Source organism: Salmo trutta, chromosome 34 (genome assembly GCF_901001165.1).
Source record: "Salmo trutta chromosome 34, fSalTru1.1, whole genome shotgun sequence".
Classification (NCBI taxonomy): Eukaryota; Metazoa; Chordata; class Actinopteri; order Salmoniformes; family Salmonidae; genus Salmo; species Salmo trutta.
In genome coordinates, this window is record NC_042990.1 from 20,823,679 (window position 1) to 20,840,794 (window position 17,116).

General features: G+C 44.5%; 1 protein-coding gene across 1 annotated transcript in view; it reads left to right on the forward strand.

Moving 5' to 3' along the window:
* The first annotated feature begins 324 nt into the window (after positions 1–324).
* LOC115173777 (ubiquitin-conjugating enzyme E2 E2) overlaps positions 325–17,116 on the forward strand; it is a 49,733-nt gene continuing 32,941 nt past the window's right edge. Inside the window, exons 1-3 of the mRNA XM_029732156.1 lie at positions 325–655; positions 4,176–4,379; positions 8,011–8,061. Of these exons, the coding sequence (XP_029588016.1) occupies positions 4,183–4,379; positions 8,011–8,061 (248 nt within the window). The 5' untranslated portion in view covers positions 325–655; positions 4,176–4,182. The remainder of the gene's footprint in view (positions 656–4,175; positions 4,380–8,010; positions 8,062–17,116) is intronic.

A 17,116-nucleotide genomic window follows, 5' to 3' on the forward strand; every position in this document is an offset into this window, starting at 1 on the left:
CTAGGTCTATCGACAATATTTCTATGAATTCATTTGAAAGAAAAATATTTCTGTATTGAAACCACATCCACTATCTTCCCTAGCTCGTCTGATAGAGTTTTCTGCGAACTTTTCTTGAACTTTGCAAATAAAGGAAAAATACCCTAACATATCAAAAGGACATTTGCCTATTCATTATATATTGTTAGGTTGGTTAACCGTTAACCCTCTACTGCCAATGCTTGTTACCCGATTTGAAAAGCCCAATACACACACACGCACACACACACACACACACACACACACACACACTTGGTGGCGCGCACTCGTGTACTCACTGTGTAAAAAAGAGAGCGCGCGCTCAGAGGCGGTCCGGTTGTCTCATTCTCTCGCAGCCAGTCTGAGCAGATAACGAAAGCGAACGGAGAAACAGATCGAATAGAACGGCCGAGCAACACAAGGGATATAGCCTACTTCAACACAAGGGATATAGCCTACTTCAACACACGGGATATAGCCTACTTCAACACACGGGATATAGCCTACTTCAACACACGGGATATAGCCTACTTCAACACACGGGATATAGCCTACTTCAACACAAGGGATATAGCCTACTTCAGGGGTTGATAGAAGATTGTTTGCATCGACCGTCCGTGTGCCAACTATTTGGAAGGTAATCTCTTTCTGAAACATTGTAACAACTGCACATTGAAAGTAACATTTAAAGAGTCGATGGCCCGGGAGAAGAACGACATCCTCACGGGGAGGGGAGGGGAGGGAGGGAGGGGGAGGTTGTGGGGTGTTCGGTGTCTTTTGTGCGGAGACGGCTCTTCTTGATGTGGGAAAGCTTCACAGCTAATATTTCACTCAAGCTGCTTCGAACGTTTTGTGTTGTGTTTATCTTGAGGCTATGAGGGCACATGAGGGCTCTCCGATTACCGTTGGGGTGTTATTTTTGTAGGCCTTCTCAATTATGTGGAGTGCACGCGATATGACGGCTGCTCCCCCAGCCGTAGACCTACTGGATCAGTTATTCTGACAGCCCTACGTGACAACAGGGATTATTTACACACAAAAGAAATGTGCTCATCCGTATTTGCTCGTGTATGAATGACTGTGAGACCAATGCAACACGGGATTTGTTACTTTTTTTAAGCAGATTTTTATCATCACCGGCTCGGTATAAAAGGAGAACACTGAAAGTGTTTAAAGAGCCGATGGCCTGGGAGAAGAACGATATCATCATTGGGGGGTTGTGGGGTGTTCCGTTGGTTGTGTTACATTGATGTTAAATTATTGTTACAAAGTGTGCCCATGTCTTTGATAGCCAAATCTCACAGTATTTTCAATTGATCATGAGTCTTTAACTTGTCAAAGAGATATGACTCTTAGAACCAATAACATAGAATAGAAACAATCTTTACTAGAATATCATGGTTTGTATGCTTAGCCTATAAGCATTTTTCTACGGCTGGCCATGCTTTCCACCTAACTACCCCTACTGCATTCAACAGCACTGCACCCCCCACAGCTACTCGCCCAAGCCTCCCCCATTTCTCCTTCTCCCAAATTCATCCAGCTGATGTTCTGAAAGAGCTGCAAAATCTGGACCCCTACAAATCAGCTGGGCTTGACAATCTGGACCCTTTCTTTCTAAAATTATCTGCCGAAATTATCGCAACCCCTATTACTAGCCTGTTCAACCTCTCTTTAGTGTCGTCTGAGATTCCCATAGATTGGAAAGCAGCTGCTGTCATCCCCCTCTTCAAAGGAGGTGACACTCTTGACCCAAATTGCTACAGACCTATATCCATCCTACCCTGCATTTCTAAGGTCTTCGAAAGCCAAGTCAACAAACAGATTACCGACCATTTCGAATCCCACCGCACCCTCTCCGCTATGCAATCTGGTTTCAGAGCTGGTCATGGGTGCACCTCAGCCACGCTCAAGGTCCTAAACGACATCGTAACCGCCATCGATAAGAAACAATACTGTGCTGCCGTATTCATTGACCTGGCCAAAGCTTTTGACTCTGTTAATCACCACATCCTCATCGGCAGACTCAGTAGCCTTGGTTTCTCAAACGATTGCGTCGCCTGGTTCACCAACTACTTCTCTGACAGAGTTCAGTGTGTCAAATCGGAGGGCCTACTGTCTGGACCTCTGGCAGTCTCTATGGGGGTACCCCAGGGTTCAATTCTTGGGCCAACTCTTTTCTCTGTATACATAAATGATGTCGCTCTTGCTGCTGGTGAGTCTCTGATCCACCTCTACGCAGACGACACCATTCTGTATACTTCTGGCCCTTCTTTGGACACTGTGTTAACAACCCTCCAGACGAGCTTCAATGCCATTCAACTCTCCTTCCGTGGCCTCCAACTGCTCCTAAACACAAGTAAAACTAAATGCATGCTCTTCAACCGATCGCTGCCTGCACCTGCCCGCCTGTCCAGCATCACTTCTCTGGACGGTTCTAACTTAGAATTTGTGGACAACTACAAATACCTAGGTGTCTGGTTAGACTGTAAACTCTCCTTCCAGACTCACATCAATCATCTCCAATCCAAAGTGAAATCTAGAATTGGCTTCCTATTCCGCAACAAAGCATCCTTCACTCATGCTGCCAAACATACCCTCGTAAAACTGACCATCCTACCAATCCTCGACTTCGGCGATGTAATTTACAAAATAGCCTCCAATACCCTACTCAACAAGCTGGATGCAGTCTATCACAGTGCCATCCGTTTTGTCACCAAAGCCCCATATACTACCCACCACTGCGACCTGTACACTCTCGTTGGCTGGCCTTCGCTTCATAATCGTCGCCAAACACATTGGGTCCAGGTCATCTACAAGACCCTGCTAGGTAAAGTCCCCCCTTATCTCCGCTCACTGGTCACCATAGCAGCACCCACCTGTAGCACGCGCTCCAGCAGGTATATCTCTCTGGTCACCCCTAAAGCCAACTCCTCCTTTGGTCGTCTCTCCTTCCAGTTCTCTGCTGCCAATGACTGGAACGAACTACAAAAATCTCTGAAACTGGAAACACTTATCTCCCTCACTAGCTTTAAGCACCAGCTGTCAGAGCAGCTCACAGATCACTGCACCTGTACATAGCCCATCTATAATTTAGCCCAAACTACTACCTCTTCCCCTACTGTATTTATTTTATTTATTTTGCTCCTTTGCACCATATTATTTATATTTTAACTTTCAACTTTCTTCAAATAACAAATCTACCATTCCAGTGTTTTACTTGCTATACTGTATTTACTCTGCCACCATGGCCTTTTTTGCCTTTACCTCCCTTATCTCACCTCATTTGCTCACATTGTATATAGTCTTATTTTCTCTACTGTATCATTGATTATATGTTTTACTCCATGTGTAACTCTGTGTTTTTGTATGTTGTCGAACTGCTTTGCTTTATGTTGGCCAGGTCGCAATTGTAAATGAGAACTTGTTCTCAACTTGCCTACCTGGTTAAATAAAGGTGAAATAAAAAAATAAAAAAAATATTAACAACACTCCTAAGTTGCCTCAGTAGAAATCACCAATCTCTGTATCAGGAGAAAAAAAAAATGTATCCAATTACTGTCTGTGCAGAATGTTGCCCAATGGATCCTGAATGTTCATGACCAAAGTGTGTGTGGTAAAACTGCACTTTGCAATGATTTGAAGATCTGTTGTCTGTCATTATGCTCTTTCTGGAATGTGATGCTCATTTCAGCAACCATCTGCTCCTTTACAGTAGCCCCCCCCCCCCCCCCCCCTCATTTACCCAAACAACTACTTCTCATTCTGTGAATGTTCAAAATACACAGCTTCACCTTGAGGGCTCATATGGTACGTTGGGAAATTACATTTCCTCAATGCGACCTTGTAGAAGGAGCTTTGATTATAGAGGCTGTAGTGTGAGCTGGTCCGTGAGGACATGGAACCAGCCTGCCTTACTATAATGACCTTTAAAAGACCTGAGAGCTGGGAGGAGAACAGTATTTCATTCTGTTGGCTGTAGCTGGCTGGCTGTCTCTGGTGGTTTGGTTTTTAATACCGTACTTCTATCAAAATAGCTAATGACTCAAGGACAACCACAGAACCAATAGTATTCTCACCTTCGACTGCTGTAGCTTTAGGCAGGTGTGTAGGAAAAGCCCAAGCCCTTGACATCTGTGTGTGTGTGTCCGTCCCAGAGACAGGATGTCCAGTGAGGTGCAGCCCAGCTCAAGGCCGGACGACAGTCCCAACACCAGTGGGGGCAGCTGGGACGTGGAGCAGAGAGAGGTGGCCCCTCCGGTTCAGGAGCAGGGTCAGGAGAGGGATCAGACAACACCCAAGAAGAAAGAGGCCAAGATATCCAGCAAGACTGCTGCCAAGCTCTCCACCAGCGCCAAGAGGTAGATCTGCAATTCTCTCTATTCTGTTCAGGTAGATTGTTTAATGAAGTGTCCTTGACGGTCTTGTTCATATACAATATGCATGTAGTGCATTGTGGTTTTTGTGGAATTTCTTTGGAATACAGCTCAGGCTCAACAATGGACTATCCAATATACTGAATGTACAACACATTAAGAACACCTGCTCTTTCCATGACAGACTGACCAGGTGAATCCAGGTGAAAGCTATGATCCCTTACTGATGTCACTTGTTAAATCCACGCCTATCAGTGTATATGAAGGGGAGGAGACAGGTTAAAGAAGGATTTGAGACATGGATTGTGTATGTGTGCCATTCAGAGGGTGAATGGGCAAGACAAATGATTTAAGTGCCTTTTGAATGGGGTATGGTAGTAGGTGCCAGGCGCACCGGTTTGTGTCAAGAACTGTAACGCTGCTGGGTTTTTCACGCTCAGCAGTTTACCATGTCTATCAAGAATGGTCCACCACCCAAAGGACATCCAGCCAACTTGACACAACTGTGGGAAGCATTGGAGTCAACACGGGCCAGCATCCGTGTAGAATATTTTCAATACCTTGTAGAGTCCATGCCCCAAAGAATTCAGTCTGTTCTGAGGGCAAAACTGACTCTAGGAAGGTGTTCTATTCCGAGCCACGAATGTCACACGCTGTTTAATACGGAGATGATATTGACTCAGATGCACCTTGAAGCAGTGGGTTTATTATAACCATCAATGGGTTATGAAATGCAATGGTCTGAGGGACATTAGAGAAAAACAAACAGTGTTTGTGTCAGAGAGAGAGCCAGCCCATGGATGCGTGACCGTGAGAGAGGGAGGCCTGCATGTTCTGTAATTGGTCCATTTCCCCCTGGATTCCCTCGTTCATTCCCTCGTTTATTCTTCACTCCATCTGCTCTTAACAGCCTGCCGCCTTACCACGTAAAATGTGCCACCTCATGAGAAAATACTGTAGATAAAATTACAGAGCGTCTTGTGCATTCAAGCCTGGGAACGACTTACTCCATAACCGCAGTGATTGTATTACAGTTACACAGCCCCTTGCAGAAAGAAGTTTTTTCCCCACTGCCTGTAAGGAATAGTAGGGCACAATGATTTACCCACAGTCTCCTCTCATCATGAACCAGAGTTTGTAATCAATACAAGCGCACACAGAGGAGAGGAAGGGATCTGCTGTCGTTTGTTCTACTCTTCCTTCCCTCGCTCTCTCCCTGAGGTGTGGTGCCTTCCTGTCAGCACTCCTCTGTGTGTGTGTGCACTCCTCCGTGGCGTGGCATTTGGAGAGGACCGAGGGAATGAGCCGACAGGGATGACAGGTGAAATGAACAAAAGGACCACCTGAGGTTCTTTCCCGCTCTGAGCGGTGGTGCTGGTGAGCGGTGGTGCTGGTGAGCGGTGGTGCTGGTGAGCGGTGGTGCTGGTGAGCGGTGTGGTGCCATTTCTACTGATGTTGTGACACTTCCCTGTCTCCTGATGTTGGAAGGCTGCTTGTCGTTGTCCTCCACCATGGTTACAGCTGACTGTTTGTATTGCTCATCTAACAGATAGTGTCAACAGTTGTTGTGAACATTGTGAATAGATGATTTAGGGCCAGGGGCTGTATGAAGTGTCAGACTAGGATTTAGATCGGCACTCCTACTCTGAGACACTTAATACATTCGGAACCAGGATTATATCTCAATCTGTAGGGTTATGATTATGATTATCCATTTGGTTCCGTTCCACTGTTCTGACCAGCAAAATTAAGTTCTGAACCAGTTCAAACCCCCAAAAAGTAACGGTTTATATCATTCCTTTCTGTTCCTTTTTGAACCTCTGAAATCTATTTTCTTTAACATTCAGCTCAACATTAAATAACATCACCAATCAGTGTGGATAGAGCAGCTTGCTATGGAGCGGGCAAGCTAGAACTAGTTGTTTACATGCATTGGACAGACAAGTGTAGGGCCCGAGATGCAACTTAAATGTTGTGGGTGGTGAGAGGGAGTGGAGGAGGAGGCTTGAAGCGCTGGGCATCTTGTTATGACATGCATTATCTTTATTAGGCCCACAGAATTATACCGAGGAGGAACTTCTATGGAGGAACTTTGAAATGTCTTTGAACCTCAGAGAAGTGGCTTAATGTTGCACCAGAACTAGCTATCTAACAAGCTTGTGTGTGTGAAGTGTTCCCAGAATTTAAATAAACACTTACCTTCTTATAGTTAATAAATCCAATGTGAAACGTTATAACTATAGTATCCTTAACTAACATTGAACAAGTTAATTCATTCTTCTCTAATGAAAAAATCTCTCCCTAATTATTGAATTTCTACATCAGTAAGCTACAGTAGCCTATGCTTTGGAGGGGGAGGGGCATATAACCTACACATGCTTTGTTGCATTTTTTTTTGGGGGGGGGGGGGACAGGAAATAAGACCCTTGAACATAAAATAACATTATTAACCTTTTCCCATGCCTTTAAAATAACCGTTCTGTTTCGGAACAGTATAGATCACTTTCGTTCCCAGTTCTTTTTCTGTCCCTATAAAAATGTTGTTCGTTTTTAGGTTGTGTTCCCTGTACCAGTTCCAATCCCTTGGAGAGTAGCTTGTTGTCAGTATTGGCTCCGTGGGAGTGGAATATCGCAGCCTTAATGGACGGTGAAGTAACTGATTGTAAAAAAAACTGCACCTGCCTGTTGGGATCCTCAGAGCAAGTCATTGGCATAGTTATGTAATGAGCAGTGCTGTGTACGGCAATGAAACATGACCCCTGCCCTGATCCCGTCTACTCACTAAACTAAACCACTATTTATTTATGTATTCTTCCATAAATACTTCCAACAGGGAGGGAGAGACTAAATCAAAATGTTTAGTTCACCCTGAGTCATTAAAATCCTTCTCAATCTGTCTCATGTATTTGTCCAGAAAGCAGATATTACTCTTTTACACAGCAAGGCCTGTCTGACCTCAATGTCAATTTATACAGGCCCATGAAACTAGGTGAGGAATTCAACAGTGCGTCCCTATGTTGATATAGCCTAACAAGACGTATTCCTGTATTCAATCACAATTCTAGGAGCTCATTAGGACATCAATGTGTACACTTACAGAATTGATTTTTCTGGCAGAATTTATATAACACACTAGCTAGTCTGTTGTGTGTGTGTGTGTGTGTGTGTATAACGTTACACAGCCTCAATTCGTCGGGGCATGGACTCAACAGGGTGTCACAAGCATTCCACAGGGATGCTGGCCCATGTTGACTCCAATGCTTCCTACGGTTTGTGTCAAGAACTGCCACAAACCGCCACCCTACGACCATACCCCGTTCAAAAGGCACTTAAAACTCTTGTCTTTCCCATTCACCCTCTGAATGGCACACATACACAATCCATGTCTCAATTGTCTCAAGGATTAAAACTCCTTCTTTAATCTGTTTCCTCCACTCCATCTACACTGATTTGAAGTGGATTTAACAAGTGACATCAATATGGGATCATAGCTTTTACCTGGATTCACCTGATCAGTCTGTCATGAAAAGAGCAGGTGTTCTTAATGTTTTGTTCACTCAGTATATGATCTGTGTGTGTGTGTTCCACCACATGTATGTTCCATCTCTTTCCCCAGGATTCAGAAGGAGCTTGCTGAGATAACCTTGGACCCGCCACCTAACTGCAGGTAGGAGCTTGTTGATTGTCTGTTTTATGATGCTCTGTGCGTGTGTGAGCCTGTTCTGCCTGTTTTATGGCGGTCTGTGCGTGTGTGTGAGCATGTTCTGCCTGTTTTATGTGTCTGTGACACCTGAAGCACTCTGTCAGGCTGTGCTGTGCATGGCATAGAAGGAAAGGGGATTGTGAAGGGTGAGTCACTCAGATGAATGGTATACAGATAGAAACCTTATTGTAGTGCTGCCTGCATTTACAATGTGGTTTTTCTGTCTGTTAGAATGCTTTTCCTTCAATCTGCAGTCCAACTCATCCCAAACCATTTCAGTTGGGTTGAGGTCGGGTGATTGTGGAGGCCAGGTCATCTGATGCAGCACTCCATCACTCTCCTTCTTGATTAAAGAGTCCTTACACAGCCTGGAGGTGTGTTGGGTCATTGTCCTGTTGAAAAACAAATGATAGTCCCACTAAGCCCAAACCAGATGGAATGGTGTATCGCTGCAGAATGCTGTGGTAGCCATGCTGGTTAAGTGTGCCTTGAATTCTAAATAAATCACTGGCACCAGCAAAGCACCCTCACACCATCACACCACCTCCTCCATGCTTCACAATGGGAACCACACATGCTGAGATCATCCGTTCACCTACTCTGCGTCTCACAAAGACATAGCGGTTGGAACCAAAAATCTTAAATTTGGACTCAGACCAAAGGACAGATTTCTACCAGTTTAATGTCCATTGCTCGTGTTTCTTGGCCCAAGCAAGTCTCTTCTTATTATTATTGGTGTCCTTTAGTAGTGGTTTCTTTGCAGCAATTTGATCATGAAGGCCTGACTCACACAGTCTCCTCTGAACAGTTGATGTTGAGATGTGTCTGTTACTTAAACTCTGTGTAACATTTATTTGGGCTGCAATTTCTGAGGGTGATAACTCTAATAAACTTATCCTCTGCATCACCGGTAACTCTGGGTCTTCCTTTCCTGTGGCGGTCCTCATCAGAACCAGTTTCATCATAGCGCTTGATGGTTTTTGCAACTGCACTTGAAGAAACTTTAATTTTCCGTATTGACCTTAATGTCTTAAATAGACAGACTGTCGTTTCTCTTTGCTTATTTGAGCTGTTCTTGCCATAATATGGACTTGGTCTTTTACCAAATAGGGCTATCTTCTGTATACTACCCTACTTTGTCACAACACAACTGATTGGCACAAACGCATTAAGAAGGAAAGAAATTCCACTATTTAACTTTTAACAAGGCACACCTGTTAATTGAAATGCATTCCAGGTGACTACCTGATGAAGCTGGTTGAGAGAATGCCAAGAGTGTGCAAAGCTGTCAAGGCAAAGGGTGGCAACTTTGAAGAATCTCAAATATAAAATTATATTTTGATTTGTTTAACACTTTTTTTGGTAACTACATGATTCCATGTGTTATTTCATAGTTTTGATGTCTTCACTATTATTCTACAATGTAGAAAATAGTCAAAATAAAGAAAAACCCTTGAATGAGTAGGTGTGTCCAAACTTTTGATTGGTACTGTGTATAGTGTACCTATCAGAGCTGTCTGAGTTGTGAGTCACAGCAAGAGTAGAAAGAGAAGTGATTGATCCTAGTAGTGAACACACTGGCCAATCTAGTAATGTTGCTTCCTCGCTGCTGTATTTGCTCCGACTCTCGCGGCTGGGAAGGCACTCTTTCACCATTTTCAATGCACACACACAGTGGCTAAACAATTATAGTTTATTTTACACTAAGTCAGTGGTAGGGGGGCACTATGCTAAAACTCACGCCTGTCAATCAAGGGTTTCTGTGTGTTTTCATTGTGTGGGTCTTTGGCGAGTCAGCGTTTGTTGTCGGAGAGACTGATGCCTTGGGGAAGTAGTGTGTGTAAGAGAGAGAGAAGTGTTTGTATGAGCTGAGAAAGGTGAAGGTATGGGTGATTGAGATAAAATAAACTTCATGACTGAGAACACTACCATCACGGTTTTAAAACTATTTCCCCCTCGTTAGAGTGTGTTTGTTATACCTCTCTTAGCATGAGGTGTAGCCCTCAGCCTCAGCTATGGATAATCTCAATGAAGCATGCTATTATATTCACTGACAAAGTGAGAGGGGGGACATTTGTATTGAAAATTACATTTGTATGAAAATTGGTTATTTGAAGGATGTCCATTCTGAAAGCAGTTTCATGACGAATGGATTCACTTCGGCATCAGGCAGCGGCAATTTCGTCCTCAGAGTGCGTGTGTGCGTGTGTGCGTGTGTGTGTGTGTGTGTGAGAGATATATGAGTGAAGAATTGGCCACAGACTGCTGGAGTGTCTTTCAGTACAGTGCAATGTGAGGAAGAGCTCTCACACAATTGAATTGTAGATTTCTGTTTTGAATCCCTTTGGGGTGTTTTGTTCATTCTTACAGAAACAGGCCCAAGCTCCCCTCCAAGTCTTTTATAAACCCATGTGGGGTTTTCTAGTGTTTGGTTTGTAAAAGTCGACACAACAATATAACATTTCAAAATGTATTTTATGAGATAAAAGCAATGTGTGATTTAATATTTTTCATACTTTTTGGCCATGTAGTGTATGTGGACACCTGCTCGTAGAACTTCTCATTACAAAATCATGGGGATTAATAAGGAGTTGGTCCCCCTTTTGCAGCTATAACAGCCTCCACTCTTCTGGGAAGGCTTTCCACTAGATGTTGGAATATTGCTGCGGGGACTTGCTTCAGCCACGAGCATTAGTGAGGTCGGGCACAGTTGGCGTTCCAGTTCATCCCAGAGGTGTTCGATGGGGTTGAGGTCAGGGCTCTGTGCAGGCCCAGTCAAGTTCTTTCACATTGATCTCGACAAACCATTTCTGTATGGACCTCGCATTGTGCACGGGAGCATTGTCATGCTGAAACAGGAAAAGGCCTTCCCCAAACTCTTGCCACAAAGTTGGAAGCACAGAATTGTCTAGGATGTCATTGTATGCTGTAGCATTAAGATTTCCCTTCACTGGAACTAAGGGGCCTAGCCGGAACCAAGAAAAACAGCCCCAGACCATTATTCCTCCTCCATCAAACTTTACAGTTGGCACTATGCATTCGGGCAGTTAGCGTTCTCCTGGCATCTGCCAAACCCAGATTGGTCCATCGAACTGCCAGATGGTGAAGCATGATTCATCACTCCAGAGAACGCATTTCCACTGCTCCAGAGTCCAATGGCGGCGAACTTTACACCACTCCAGCCAACGCTTGGCATTGCGCATGGTGATCTTAGGCTTGTGTGCAGCTGCTCGGCCATGGAAACCCATTTCATGAAGCTTCTGACAAACAGTTATTGTGTTGACGTTGCTTCCAGAGACAGTTTGGAAGTTGGTAGTGAGTGTTGCAACCGAGGACGGATCATTTTTACGCGCTTCAGCACTCGGCGGCTCTGTTCTGTGAGCTTGTGTGGCTTACCAGTTCACGGCGGTGCCGTTGTTGCTCTTAGACATTTCCACTTCACTATAACAGCACTTATAGTTGAGCGGGGCAGCTCTAGCAGGACAGAAATTTGACCAACTGACTTGTTGGAAAGGTGGCATCCTATGACGGTGCCATGTTGAAAGTCACTGAGCTCCTCAGTACGGGCCGTTCTTTTTCTATGGAGATTGCATAGCTGTATGCTTGATTTTATACACCTGTCAGCAAGTGGTGTGGCTGAAATGGCCGAATCCACTCATTTTAAGGGATGTCCACATACTTTTTAGTGTATGGATGCAATACACCATAAGGATAATTTATAGTAGCCCACACAATACATTAGAAGCAATGGAGGCTCCTCGGAGGCGGAAGAGGAGGACAATGTCCCTAAGTGAATTTCATAAAAATAGAAATGGTGAAACATTAAAGAAGTTATTCTTTTCAGATAAAACTATAAATATATTCACATCACCAAATAATGAATTAAAACACACTGTTTTGCAATGAAGGTCTACAGTAGCCTCAACAGCACTCTATAGGGTAGCACCATGGTGTAGCTGGAGGACAGCTAGCCATCCTCCTCTGGGTACATTAACTTCAATACAAAACCTTGGAGGCTCATTGTTCTCACCCTCTTCCATAGACTTACACAGTAATTATGACAGGTTGGAGGACATCCTGTGGAAGTTATCAGAGCTCTTGCAGCATGAACTGACATGTTGTCCACCCAATCAAGGTCAGAGAATGAATATAGTACTGAAAGCATAAGCTACAGTTAGCCAGCACTGCAGTGCATAAAATGTGGTGAGTAGTTGACTCAAGGAGAGAGAAAGACAATAGTTGAAGAGTTTTGATCAAATTATTTAAAAGCGGAAGCGAGAGACTATATTTTGTTGTATTTTATTCCATTTCACTTAGCTAGTGAATACATCTAGCTATTTAAGCCCATTCAAACACCAGGCTAAAACAGAGAGGGATGCTATGTTAGCTAGCTGGCTATGGCTATCCAACACTGGAACTCTTCCAAGTCAAGGTAAGCTTTTGGTTTTTATGAATTTATTGCCACCGGTGCCCGGCGCTGTAACTGCTTGCTGACTGTACACTGTACTGCATGATTGTAGCGGGTTTACTAACGCGTTAGTTCTAGTAGCTATGTTGACTATAACATTAGCTAATATGGTGACAATGATGTAGGCTGTGTATAGCTGTTAGCGGTTATGATGTGTAGGTTTGGAAAGGTTTTTTCGTCTGGTCACAGACAGCTGATGTGTTGTGCACTGAAGTCCACAAACGAAGTGTAAAGGTGAGAGGAGGAGAGTGCATAGATTCGATAAGGGAATTATACAAACAGCATGATAATTTTGCTTGTTGTATGTGGCTGCTATGCAAGTGAACTATGTTTGCGTGTGATCAGGGGTGTATTCATTCCACCGATTCTGTTGAAAAACGTTTGTTAAACGGAAGCAAACGGAACGAAACGGGGATAAACATACCTGAATTCATCCAATAGAACCTCTTGTTTGCAACTGCTGGACTAATAATTGCATTGTAGATCAGCTAGATTCAAGCAAGAGTGTGGAAGGCGGTATTGAATGTGTCACTGTCACCTTGACTACTCAAAATTCTCGACTTGCGCACCTAGTTACATTGTAAACTTTCATTCATAGGTTAGGTTGTAGCAACCTCATGATGGGTATATGGAAAATTAGAGTATCGTGTAGTAGAAATATGGCCATGCTCCTAAAAAAATGAATATTGTCCTCCCTCATCCCAAATGTCACCAACCGCCACTGATTCAAAGATACGAGGCTAATTCCCCTCTTGGTTTGTACTGTGTTCCTTTTATAGTGCAACAGGTAGAAACATCCACCATCTGTTTATCAAAGGCTGAGTGTTCTGCCTGTCCTCACCTACGTTACTAATTGACGTGACAACAGTATTAATACTCACTGTAAAGGAGGACAGGAAGGGTGAGAGGCATCATATGTGAGGAGTGGACACTGATGCTCGTTAGCATCTCTTTATTTTTTCTCCATTCTTTCTTCTCCTTCTGCAGCGAACCACTTCTGTTCCTCCTCATTTAAAAAAAACACAACTTTATCACTCTCCCTTCCTCGCTCTCTCCTTCTCCTCCTCCCCCTCTCGGTCTGTTTTTCAGCCCTATTTTAAAGAGAGGAGAGGGAGTCGTGATACTTCCCCCTTGAGGAAAATAAAACATTCTAACTTTCGAGTCGTGTCTCATTTTAAAGAACGTATTTGGCAATTAGCCTTGTCCAATACAGGACTAAGATTGGATCGTACTACACCGCACCGATGCTCGCCGGATGTGTCAGGGCTTGCAAACTATTGGACTACAAAGGGAAGCACAGCTGCGAGCTGCCCAGTGACACGAGCCTACCAGACAAGCTAAATTACTTGTATGCTCACTTCGAGGCAAGTAACAGTGAAGCATGCATGAGAGCATTAGCTGTTCTGGATGACTGTGTGATCATGCTCGCCGTAGCCGATGTGAGTTTAAAAAAGGTCTTACAGGTCAACATTCACAAGGCTGCAGGGCCAGACGGATTACCAGGACGTGTACTGCAAGCATGCACTGACCAACTGGCAAGTGTCTTAACTGACATTTTCAACCTGTCCCTGACTGAGTCTGTAATACCAACATGTTTCAAGCAGACCACCATAGTCCCTGTGCCCAAGAACACTAAGGAAACCTTCCTAAATGACTACCGACCTGTAGCGTTCATGTCTGTAGCCATGAAGTGCTTTGAAAGGCTGGTCATGGCTCACATCAACACCATTATCCCAGAAACCCTAGACCCACTCCAATTTGCATACTGCCCCAACAGATCTACAGATGATGCAATCTCTATTGCACTCCAAACTGCCCTTCCCCACCAGGACAAAAGCAACACCTATGTAAGAATGCTATTCATTGACTACAGCTCAGCATTCAACACCATAGTGCCCTCAAAGCTCATCACTAAGCTAAGGACCCTGGGACTAAACACCTCCCTCTGCAACTGGATCCTGGACTTCCTGACGGGCCGCCCCCAGGTGGTAAGGGTAGGTAACAACACATCTGCCACGCTGACTTAACACGGATGCCCCTCAGGGGTGCGTCCTCAGTCCCCTGCTGTACTCCGTTCACTCATGACTGAATGACCAGGTACGACTCAATGACACAACAGTGGTAGGCCTGATCAACAACAACGATGAGACAGCCTATAGGGAGGAGGTCGGAGACCTGGCCATGTGGTGCCAGGACAACAACCTCTCCCTCAACGTGATCAAGACCAAGGGGATGATTGTGGACTACAGGAAAAGGAGGACCGAGCTCACCCCTATTCTCATCGACGGGGCTGTAGTGGAGCAGGTTGAGCGCTTCAAGTTCCTTGGTGTCCACATCAGCAACAAACTATCATAGTTTGTTTGGACTAAGACAGTCGTGAGGAGGGCATGACAAAACCTATTCCCCCTCAGGAGACTGAAAAGATTTGGCATGGGTCCTCATCCTCAAAAGGTCCTACAGCTGCACCATCAAGAGCATCCTGACTGGTTGCATCACTGCCTGGTATGGCAATTGCTCAGCCTCCAACCGCAAGGCACTACAAAGGGTAGTGCGTATGGCCCAGTACATCACCGGGGTCAAGCTTCCTGCCATCCAGGACTTCTATACCAGGCGGTGTCAGAGGAAGGCCCTAAAAATTGTCAAAGACTCCAGCCACCCTAGTCATAGACTGTTCTCTCTGCTACCGCACGGCAAGTGGTACCGGAGCGCCGAGTCTAGGTCCAAAAGGCTTCTTAACAGCTTCTACCCCCAAGCCGTAAGACTTCTAAACAGCTAATCAAAGGGCTACCCAGACCCCTCTTTTACGCTGCTGCTACTCTCTGTTTAATATCTATGCATAGTCACTTTTAACTCTACCTACATGTACATATGACCTCATACCTCAACTAACCGGTGCCCCCGCACATTGACTCTGTACCAGTACCCCCTGTATATAGCCTCATTATTGTTATTTTACTGCTTCTGTTAATTATGTTACTTTTATTTTCTATTTTTTTACTTAACTTCTTAAAGCATTGTTGGTTAAGGGCTTGTAATTCACTGTAAGGTCTACACCGGTTGTATTCGGTGCATGTGACAAATAAAATGAGATTTGATATGTTGAAAGGAAGCAAGCCAAGCAGGCAGGACGTGGATGATATAATGGGATGTTATGGGGATATTTTCTCTTGTTTAATCAAGTTTGTCACCCGATCAGAGAGTAATTAATTGAATGTGACAAGCGCTCTGCAAGTCTATGTAAATACCCCGTGTGTGTGTGTGTGTGTGTGTGTGTGTGTGTGTGCGTGCGTGTGTTAATTACCATTTCCTTTCATGGTGGTCCTGGCAGTGTTTTGATAAAAATCCCCCTTTGGTAGAAGGAAACAATGTGGATCCCCTGGAGGATTGCCCTCTCTCTCCCTCCCTCTCCCTCCATCCATAATCCCAGGAACATTGTGTGTTGTTCCAGAGTAATCCATTCTAAGTGAACACTAGTGGTAAGTGATGAAGTGGAATAGAAAGTATTGAGGCATACCATAACTGAGAACTACAGAAGGAGAAAATATCTCATTCCACACTGATTTTCAGGGCGGTGGTAGTGTGTGATTGACTAATACATGCCTCAAATTCCTTTGCAGTGTAATTGACTTACAGCAGTCTCCCGGTTTCAGACATAATCAGATATGAGCATTCAGATGGTAATGTTATCATCTTGTAGATGATAATATACACTGAAGGATCACCTTCCTAATATTGTGTTGCACCACCTTTTGCCCTCTGAACAGCCCTAAGTTGTCCAGGCATTCCATAGGGATACTGGCCCATGTTGACTCCATTGCTTCCCACAGTTGTGTCAAGTTGGCTGGATGTCCTTTGGGTGGTGGACCATTCTTGATACACACAGGAAACTTGAGCGTGAACAACCCAGGAGCGTTGCAGTTCTTGACACAATCAAACCTTTGCGCCTGGCACATACTATCATACCCCGTTCAAAGGCACATCTTTTGTCTTGCCCATTCACCCTCTGAATGGCACACACACAACCCATGTCTCAAGGCTTAAAAAATCATTATTTAACCCCTCTCCTCCCCTTCATTTACACTCATTGAAGTGGATTTAACATTAATAAGGGATCATAGCTGAACCTACCAGGTACAATGAACCTACCAGGTACAACCCCAAATCTGTAAACACAGGCACCCTCATAGATATCGTCCTAACCAACCTGCCCTCCAAATACACCTCTGCTGTTTTCAACCAAGATCTCAGCGATCACTGCCTTATTGCCTGCATCTGTAATGGGTCTGCGGTCAAACGACCACCCCTCATCACTGTCAAACGCTCCCTAAAACACTTCAGCGAGCAGGGGGGTGCCAGGCAGTTAACCAGGGTAGGGGTAGCCAGGTGGAAAGCATGGCTAGCCGTAGAAAAATGCTTATTGAAATTCTCAATTATCGTGGATTTGTGACAGTGTTTCCTAGCCTCAGTGCAGTGGGCAGCTGGGAGGAGGTGCTCTTATTCTCCATGGACTTTACAGTGTGCCTGAACTTTTTTGAGTTTGTGCTGCAGGAT